Source organism: Auxenochlorella protothecoides (assembly GCF_000733215.1).
Source record: "Auxenochlorella protothecoides strain 0710 unplaced genomic scaffold scaffold40, whole genome shotgun sequence".
NCBI lineage: Eukaryota > Viridiplantae > Chlorophyta > Trebouxiophyceae > Chlorellales > Chlorellaceae > Auxenochlorella > Auxenochlorella protothecoides.
The window spans coordinates 209,851-219,828 of NW_011934210.1; the positions used below are offsets into that span (position 1 = coordinate 209,851).

The 9,978-nt window shown below is 55.1% G+C and overlaps 1 protein-coding gene across 1 annotated transcript; it reads left to right on the forward strand.

Annotated features, from left to right (window-relative positions):
- Nucleotides 1–917: 917 nt before the first annotated feature.
- F751_3794 (General transcription factor 3C polypeptide 3) lies at nucleotides 918–4,167 on the forward strand (the record flags this gene model as incomplete). The annotated part of the gene is made up of 8 exons (XM_011399368.1): nucleotides 918–998; nucleotides 1,225–1,305; nucleotides 1,592–2,089; nucleotides 2,362–2,650; nucleotides 2,908–3,019; nucleotides 3,384–3,557; nucleotides 3,653–3,803; nucleotides 3,955–4,167. 8 exons carry the CDS (start codon nucleotides 918–920, stop codon nucleotides 4,165–4,167), a joined length of 1,599 nt encoding a protein of 532 aa, XP_011397670.1.
- Nucleotides 4,168–9,978: the final 5,811 nt, after the last annotated feature.

Here is a 9,978-nt window from a genome sequence, read left to right on the forward strand (position 1 = left end):
TTGATGGCGGAAGCAAACATGCTATATGTCAACAATGAGTGAGTCCCAGGTCCATTCATAGGTTTCTTTGTTGGCAGCCTTGATTTGCCAGGATTCGGCAGTAGAGGTGGGAGTGGCATCAGACGCTGCGCTCTCCTTCACAGCACAGAGCATAATGTTGCAACGCACCCCCCATACTTGTTCACCAGGCGCCCAGTTGAGGCCATCGCCAAGCTGATGGAGGTCATACGCCAGGAGCCAAACCTGCCAGATCCCTACCATCTGCTTGGAATGCTGCACGAGTCTGTCGGCAATCACAAGAAGGGTCTCGACTTTTACATGATCGCAGCGCACCTTACCCCTAAGGTCTATGGATTGCGGGCTGGCATGTATGCAGACATGCTGAGACAACACGATCCGCAAAGGTTTCAACGCAGGGGCCACACGACCACACTGCATCATCCTCTCGACAGGATCTTGAGCTTTGGCGCCGTTTGGCCACGCTGTCAAGTGATCAAGGACTCTTGCGGCAGGCTGTGTACTGCTTGTCCCAGGTGAGGACGTCTGGAGGACCTGGGAGGTGTATGCGCACAGGACGAGCCGGTGCATGTAGGCCATTGTGCTCAAAGCAGCCATGGTGTATGACACGCCTGATCTGAAGGTCGCCCCGCGATGCAAGTCAGTTTCTTATCCGTACAGGTTCTTCGGAGGGACAGGGGGAACCTGAGCGCCCGATTCGACAGGGCTCTGCTGTTTGCAGACCTTGGAGAAGTCCGAAGGGTAGGCGAAGGTGCTGCTGGACACAAGCCAACCTGCAGCACAAAGCTTACGGCCTGCTTGTGGACTTTTGCTGCAATCCGGACGTGATCTCCCACCCATTCCCATCCCTGTCCTACCTTTTTGCACAGGCGCTGGAGGGGCTAGGCCAGGTGTCGAGCATGCAGCCTGACCACGCTGAGGTTCCCAAAGCCCTGGCACGTCTCTACTACAAGACTGGCAAGCATGACCTTGCCGTGCAGGTGATGGCGAGTTGCCAGTTGTGCTGCTCGAGCCTGATTCTGAGCACATATGTCTGTTCTGTTTGATTGAGGTTGCCTTGAGGGATGGCGAGGGCCAAGCCTTTGTTTGTAGACAAGGTCCTGCCGCAGAGTGCGAGGAGTGGCCTTCCACTTTGATCTTTGGACAGCTGGCTAGCTTGCCCCACCTTCCAAGCTGTGATCTTTGCATCCCTCATCCCCCTGGCAGGCTTTGAATAGCTTCATCACAAGTCATCCCGCCGCTGTGGATGCTACGCACATCAACATTTTGGCCGAACTGTTCACTGAGGTTGGGCGATGGGCCGAGGCTGTGAGCCTGCTCTCTCGAGTCCAGACAGAGCTCTTTGGAGGGCAGCCTCTCCCCGCCGACCTTCAGGTAGCTTTCCTTGTGCTTTTTATCTGTCCCTCGGAGGCGGAGTCTCAGAGCAGTGACTCGCAGCAAATTGCATGTGCAGGGAGGGATTGAGGTAGTGCAAGGTGTATGGCGGGTGGAGATGGATGCGCGGCATTGTCCACTGAGGACGGGGTGCACTGCCATTTGAGCAGATGTCACCACTGTGATGTGCCTGGCACAGGTGAAGCGGGGCCTGGCGCTGCTCGCGCAGCGTGACCTCCCTGCCGCGCTTTCCAACCTCGAAAGCCTGCTCGCTGAGCCAGTGGAGGGCTTCGCGGACCTGTACCTGGAGGTAGGCGAGCGTCTGGCCGCGGCGGGCCACCCCCCGCTGGCGCTGCGCTTCCTGGCCCCGCTGATGGAGGTGGGTGGCGGCTCCAATCCCGTGGTCGCCACGCTGCTGGCAGACTGCCACGAGGCGCTGGGCGACCGGCGCAGCGCGCTGGACATGGTCCAGGCGCTCGTGGAGGGCCTGGACGCCGGCCACCCGGCGCATGCGGCGGCGACGCTGCGGGCCGCCGCGCTGCATCGCCAGCTTGGCGACGACGCGGCGGCCACCGCCCTGCTGGAAAGCGTGGAGCAGGTGCTGGCCGTGCAGCAGGAGGGTGCTGGCGCTGAGGAGGGGGCGGGGGCGGAGCTGATCCTGCGCAGGGCCGCCCTGCTGCACTCCGCTGGGCGCAGGGTGAGGCGTGCGTTGACGGGTTGGGGCGGGGGAGCCGTGTGGGCGGCGGGTTGGGGCTCCCCAAAACGTGCTCAGGCCCCTGTGTCGGCATGCTTGGTGTGAGGGCAGCAGGGGGGCGGCAATCATCTGGTGCCTGCTTCCTCGCTGAAGGGCGCTGTCCCGGTATTGAGATTGTTGTACCGGAGCCTGCACATGTTTGGCACTCGCTCGGCTACTGAAGTGCAGCCTTTGCATCCCCATGGCACATGTCGCCCCTGCATGTCCCGCCACAGGAGGCATTCCTGGACCTCGCCCTACCTACGCTGGGCGCCACGCTGCGGGCCCTGGAGGCAGAGGCAGAGCGCAGCGCGCCCGACGTGGCGCTCCGTCGGCGTCTGCGCTGGCTGGGCAGGCGGGGGAGGGAGGTGGGACGAGCACGAGGGCCCGTCACGATGCTCGACTCTGAGGGCGGCATGTTCAGGGGGCTGGATGGGCGCCTGGACCGTAGGAAGGAGCACGTGCGCGAGCTGGATGCGCGTGTGGAGGAGCTAGTGACCACAGCCGTGCAGAGAGACTCGGATGGTGTGTGTGTGGTTGAGTTGGGTGGTCACGCCGTTTTGGCATGTATGGTTGAGCCCTGCCTGTGGATCCCCTCGTCCCTCTGGAGCCTGGGTGGGATTGGATTGCACGTATGCCCCCCATCGTGAACAAGAACGTGTCCCTCGGAGGCAGACATGAGGACTGCACTGACCCTGGGTCTTCCTTCTGCAACTGCATTACCCATCCTGCCGGCTCCACGCGAGGCTCACCTTCACCTCCCATGCCACCCAAATGTGCAGAGGAGGAGGAGGAGGGTGCCGCCGCAGGGTTTGTCATGCGGGAACTCCTGCGCGAGGAAGGCCCATTTGCCCTCCTGGTCCAGGCGGGGCAGGCCCTGCACGCGGAGGGGCGGTGGGAAGAGGCTCGGGAACTGGCGTCTGCCGCGCTGGATGTCTGTGGCAAGCGCTGGGCGCATCGTTGGAAGAGGGACGCAGTCAGGCTGCTGGCTGCGAGAGGGGCGATCGCAGCGCACGATCTCCCCGCCGCGCTGCACAACCTGCGGCTGGCATGCGCACGGTGGCCGCTGGCGAGTCAGCCCTGGAACTCCTTTGCGCTGTGAGGCTCTGCAGGGCGTGATGCTGCGTCAGGACATGCCTTGCAGCCTGCACAGGGCTTGACATGTGATGCTCCTGCCATGCCTGAACCTTCTGGTCCTCGCTCTGGTTACTGCATTCCTGCAGAACCCCCCCTCGCTGCCGCATTCCCACCCTCGCAGCTGCATGGCGAGGACAGGAAAGTCCCGTACTGCTTTGCGGTTCCTGATCCCTCAGCGCCATCGCAATCCCACCTCGCTACCTTTGGCGCTGCTGACTGGGCACTGCCACATGGCGCTGGGGGCATGGAGCGAGGCCCTCTCTGAGTACCTGCATGCCTACAGGCGCGTTGTGGGGTGAGCCGGATGGCTCCTGGCCAGCCATTGATCACCATTACACGGGCTGTGCAAGGGTCGCGTCAAATGATGATCACACAGTCTGCACACTGCAGGATGAAGCCCAGCGAACCGCTGGTCCTGCTGTGCATCGCTTCGGGACTCATCAATCAGGCGTGTGCTCGAGGGGTGAGCGACAAGGAGGCCCTGGTCCTGCAGGCGTTCGCCTTCCTGGAAGAGTACGCGGCCACGCGCCTGAACACTCAGGTAGCAGTGTGTCAATGGAAATCGCCCAGGATTATAGTTCACCTATCAGTCCTGCATGCCAATCTGAGATTGTTCTGTCATGAGAGCAGCATGTTGGGGTTGCAGAGATTCAAGCCTCCAACTATTTGCTCCCCATGTTGCCTTCAATCAGGAGAGCCTGTACAACTTGGGGCGTGCGGCCCAGCAGTTGGGCATCCCACATGTGGCTGTCACATACTACTGCCGTGCTCTGGCCGAGGGGGTGCCAGGGATGGCAAGGGATGACATGAGCCGGGAGATTGCCTTCAACCTGATGCTCATCTACAGGGCCTCCGGTGCTGCACCCCTTGCAGCAGACCTGGCAAGAAAATATTTGACTGTGTAATGCCCCGGTACCGCGCCAACTGCTCTGAATATAATAACGGGAGTAGATCACATCCAACGAAAGCACAGAGACGCGGACCAGAGCGTGTCGGCAGTGGCAACACAAAAGGGGGAAATCCAAAAAGGCGGGGGCAACCGAGAATCGAACTCGGGACCACTCGCAGTTTGCGAAGTTTCATTCCGTTTTACCGGAATCGATTGGCACTTCTCCCTAAGCGAGTATTATACCACTAAACCATTGCCCCAATGGATGGTATCGGAAGAGTTTCTAGACCATCATATAAGTGAATTGGCCGGGACGGCCATTCCAAGAAAAAGTCCAGTGATCTCACACCAAACCCAGCATAAGACCAAATGAGTACACGAACTACAGGGAGTGTTGTAAAATGAAATGGCTGCAGGGATACAGGACGTGCTGCTCATGAAAATCATTGCCAACGTTTCACAGAACATCGTGAAGTGCAGTCTCCATGTGAGCCGGACATTGGGTGGGAACCAACCTAGAGTGCCCATTATCTTTGAGGCAACTTACGGCGGCAAAAGATCACCTATCACCCTCCAATCTCAATACGCACCCTCATGCTGCCTAGAAAACATTGCAAGCCGACTGTGAACATAATTCCGTCGAAAATAAACGGTATTGTTGGAATGGTCTCCTGCTCAGATGATGCACACACACACTTTCAAAGCTATCATGTGCGCCCCATCGCTCATCATCGCCAACAATGTCAGGCCTACTCTGCTTGGTGTGCCCCTGGTCCGACGGTGGTATCCACCAATGCCTCGACCTTTTCGATGTTACAGAGTGAATTGCCGTTCTCTCCCAGCAGGCTTCATCCTTTGGTCCTAGTGGCACCAGCAACAAGCCATGCTGCCTGTCTGATGATGAGGAGCTTGGTGAGGATCTGGTGGGCCCGAAACCGGGTGAGTTTCGCGGCGTAGCGGTGATGCTCTGTGGGAACTAGCGCCTGAGACGCGACGATTTCAAGACAGAGTAACTTTGGTCGGATTCCACTCCCGTTTACCTCCTCAGATAACATGCTCTGATAGAAACTTTCGGTGAGCTGCATACAACTTCAAAAGCCGGTGCACGAGGTTTGTCTCTGCCACCAACCTCTCGCAGAAGAATACCATGCATTTTTAACGGAGGCCCGTTAAACACAATCGACCGTCAATGAACCCACAGTCGCAGCGCTCTGGACATTTGGGATGTGAAACAGGACAATGGCCTCCAGTCCAACTTACAGTGAGATCCATTCACGATTGTAATCACTTTTTCCTTCCCCAGCAAGATCAGCAGGAATGCTTCACAACTTGAGACAGCATCGACGCTGTACAGGTCGAAAATGCGGGAGCGCTTACAAGGGTTGGGTCCAAGTATGCTAAAACATACCCTGCGATACTTGTAGAGGCTTTTAGTCGTACTGCAACCCCAGGCACGCAAGCAAAAGGTGTGTTAATTTATAGGAGGACCGTCCGCGATTCACGCCGTGGTCGGAGAGTTTTTTGCAGCATGCCAGGCCCACGCCCGAGATAAAGGTTCAGTGTCCGCTATAGCTCATGGAGGGGGTTTTATAGCAAGACACTCAGTGTGTTATCTCAGCGTAATGCATTTCGTTGCCGACAATATTCAAACTGTACTTCCACATTGTGCCTTCTGTGAAGTTGGCACTGGAAGTAAAGCCTCTCTGTGCTTCAAATCTCTATCAACTCAAATGGAGATGCACGTCATCATTAGTAAGGAAAAAATAACCACGAATACCCAACGACTTTCCTGTGCTTTTGAGGTACTTCACCACGAATATTAATTAGGCTCCGGAGTGAGATCTATACCTATCAGCTTGTCAGGTCCATTTCATGTTGAACCTCCTGATGCTTCACGGCAGGAGCGGCCAGAAGATCGCACGTGCTGCCTGTTGCAACTTAAACATTTATCTTCCGGGGATCTTATAGATTGCTTCGTCAAGAGAACACCGGGGAGGGGGGAGGGTGGGGAAACGATGCAAGCATTCTCTATATTTTTTACAACCTGGGCATAAGTCACAGTATATGCAAACGTAAGAGGGCTGCAGATTGCATGATAAAACTCCCTTCCCTTATGGCTGACGGCTCTACTGACATCGCCCTGTTCTATATGCAGGTTCCTATTTTGTTTGCATGGGCCCTTATCCGGCTTACAAAGTGATACAGGCGCACAACAGCCAGCAGGTTGGGAAAATCTTGATCATTATGTATACCTTGATTACAAAGGGGTAGCTCGTATTCGAGGGCTGAAGCCAATGTATTGCTGTAGTTGTAGATTAGTCATTGTATTCCAAACCGTGCGTGCCTTAAAACTGATAGTCGCATCTGTCTATTTCAGGCTCATCACACTCAAGTGTACAGTACTCTTAGACTTCCGTACTCGCAAGGTCTGGAAAGGGCGTCAGGCAAACTAGATCATTGCGGCTTTAGTCTTACAAAATCGATGTCAGGTCCAAGATGGCTTTGTCTTCCGAGTTAGCTGCGACAGTCATGCGTGCGACTGATATTGGAACCACTGTGTCAGTAATGATGCCAAGGTTTGTGGGAGCAGCTTGGCGTCCCTCACCAACAAATAGTAGGGAAAGGGGAAGGATTTCAGATACTTTTCCTCGTCAAGCTTGCCGCCATTGAATGAGAAAGACTACGCAGGGGGGTTAGGATAGATTGGGCATTAAACCTCGGTAAACGGTTGCGGGCGCACTAAAAATCTTATCTTCCTCGGTAGGCATTGCAGCTTACCTTTCTATCCAGAAGAGACATATTGGGGTTGTCCAGGATGATGAAGACGAACAGAACGCCGGACTTCATAGTGGTTTCCCTTACGAGAGCTGGCAATCCTTGGGACTCATTGATGTTCCCATCGGCAAGGATGATGACCAGTTGCTTCAAAGTGGATCTCAATGCTCCCTGCTGGCGCAGACTTGCCGTTTTGAGCATAGGATTTAGGGTCTCGAGCAAGGATTGCATTGGAGTGTCGGAGATCTGGTTGTCGAGGTCGAATGTGAGCTGAGGGAGGGAAGGACCAGGGAGTTCTGTGGGTTGGCAGTCAAGAAGGAAGACCGGGAGCTATCGGCCCGAACGCCAAGAGATATGGTTGAAAAGCAGGTGCTCGGCATTTACCTGTTCAACGACTCGAGCACCATCAGCGTCCGAGAACGGCTTCTCCAATGGGTGCAGGACTTCAGCACCGTGGTTGCCACCAAACTTGATGATGCCGAGCTCGCCGACCTGAGATACAGAGCATAGATGTTGGAGCGTTGGAATACATCCTGCAACAATCAAGGCAGGCCCCTGTCACAGAACTCCCTGGCTTACCTCCAATCGTGACAGCGATCTACTGATGAGATTCAAAGATCGCAATGCATCGTTCGAACAACCCATTTCAGACATGGATTTGGAGTTGTCCACAGCCAAGACCACCTGATACTTTCGTGTATCAGGTATGCTACGGCGCATCCAAATCTTGTCCTTTCGAAATTGGGAAGCTATGTAAGAGATCACCTGCGGCGCGTTTCGCAGAGAATTCTGTTAAGTTTACCATCTTCTCAGCGAGCGTCTACTGCAGAACCAATCACCGGATGTCTGATACTCACCCGCTTCATGTTGATCCTTTTCCCTGATCTGTAATCACCAGCCAGTTTCTTTGCTGTTGATGGCTCCAGAATCAATCTGAGTCTCTCTGTTAGATCTCCCACAAGGCCAGCGTTGGCAAAGTCGAAGGACTTCCAGATGTGCTGATTACGACCTGTGGGATTGTGAGATTGCGCTCAAAATCTCCTGATTGGCACCCTGGTAACTATGATCAAGAATGCCTGCCACAATAGACACGTACCTTCCTCCCTTGGTTGATGTGTATCTGGCGATGATTTTCTCTGAGCGGCGTCCTGCGATAGCATGGCAACCCTTTAGCGCTTCCATTAAAAGGGGAAGGTCAAGCAATATTCATCTGCACCACGACTGTCACATCCAAGAGCGGGATATACCTCGTTATAGGCGACTTCACGCCTGACTCGCTCCTCCTGCATCATGTTCCCCATCGCCGTTATCATCTCTCCTTCATCTCTCTCCGTCACAGATGCCGTTGTCGGAGCAGCATCTTCGTAGGAGTCCGCCTCCTCGACTCTCAGAGGAGAGGGGGGAGCTGGGGCAGATGTCGGTGCCTCCGCCATTGTTTGGGCATCGTCCGTCGTTCCCAAGCGCCGCTCTCCATTCTTTTCTGTTCCTTCATCAGGGGCAGCCTGCTCTTGCGCGTCCGGAAGCTCTTGGTCGATTTGTCCGTCCGCGGCTGCTCCCATTGTCTGTTCGTCGCCTGCAGCCACCTCTTCCTCCTGATTGAGATATCGGTAATCAGCTTGGCCCGCTGCTTCTTCAACAGCGGCTGGCTGGTCGCCCTTGTCAGCCTCTTCATCGTCCACCATCGACAGATTCTTCAACCAATCTTGAAGAGCGTCACCTGTCAATGATGGCATGAATGATAAAACTGGCATGCCACTATTTGTGCGTCACATGGGCACTATCCATAAATGGTAGTGTGGCTGTCCATCAAACCCTGAAATAACTATCTCTGCTTCATAAGGCAGGCTTACCCAAGTTTCTGTAAGGATTCTTCTGCTGATTTCTCCTCCCATCCGCTGTCTCCCCTTGAGGCGCAGCGCCAGCATTTGTATCTTCGCCCTCAGCATTTAGAGCTGAAGCCGTAGGAGGCTCCTTCCCTTCCTCAGCCGCATCCGCTTGTCCGACCGCTGCCTCTGTCTGATCAGAGGCTTCCTCCGGGGGAGCTTGAGATGCCCCGCTTCCCTTTGACGCTTGCTGATCGAGTTTGACGTTCTGCTCGGGCTTCTGAGGTGCAGGTATCTGATCGATTTGGCTTGGATTATCGACGTCATCATCCTTTTCAGAGGTCTGGCCATCGTCCCTGAGGAAAATATAGGGATTGTGGGGATCTTTGTAAGTTCCGACCCGAGGCAATTGATTAAACGCGAGCCTCGGCGAGTTTGTTTCATGGTTGGCTGAAAGTGACTCACATTCTCTTCTCGGCTCCCTCTCGTTCATCATCGTCACCGTCTGGCTCTCCCTCCTCATCACTGCTAGCGGCATCGCCAGCGGCGTCTGATGCCTGAGAGGCCGAGGTTTCATCCTCGCTTCCCTGTCACAAACAGGAGGCGATCTGTTTTAGAAGTCTATTAAGTACGAGCCTTCTCCCGACAGGATTTGCAGACTGCTCACCTCAGACATGGCATCCATGTCATGGTCGAGTTCAAAGGGTGCTGCCTCCTCCTCGGCATGGGTATGGTTATCATCATCCACCCTGCATATGCAAACAAAGGGATTATGGTATGCGAGTTAATATTCTGTATCAGGGTGCAACGGGGCACATGACCACCTCTATTTCCAGGAAAACACCTGGAGCTACTCACATTCTTGAATCCTCTACTCCTTCATCTTCCATTTCACTTGGGGCGTCCTCCCCTTCGTCCCCGCCACCAACTTCCTCCTTTTCTCTGGCGTCGTCAGCCCCATTGTCGTCGCCACTTTGATTGCCTTCCTCCAGTCCAGCCACAGTTTCCGTATTGCCTCTGGCATCCTCAGGACTGGATCCAGCATCCTTCTCGTTCACCTGAAAAAGACGAAAAGAATTGTGTCGAGCGGGAAAGAATATCCTGCGTGTGACACCCCTGACACCTTGCCTTGATGCGATACATACCGTATCATTTTGCTCCTGGTTCTCGGCTGCCCTCTCGTCGACATCTTCTCCAGCGTCGCCCGTGTCACCCATTTGTCTGTCCAG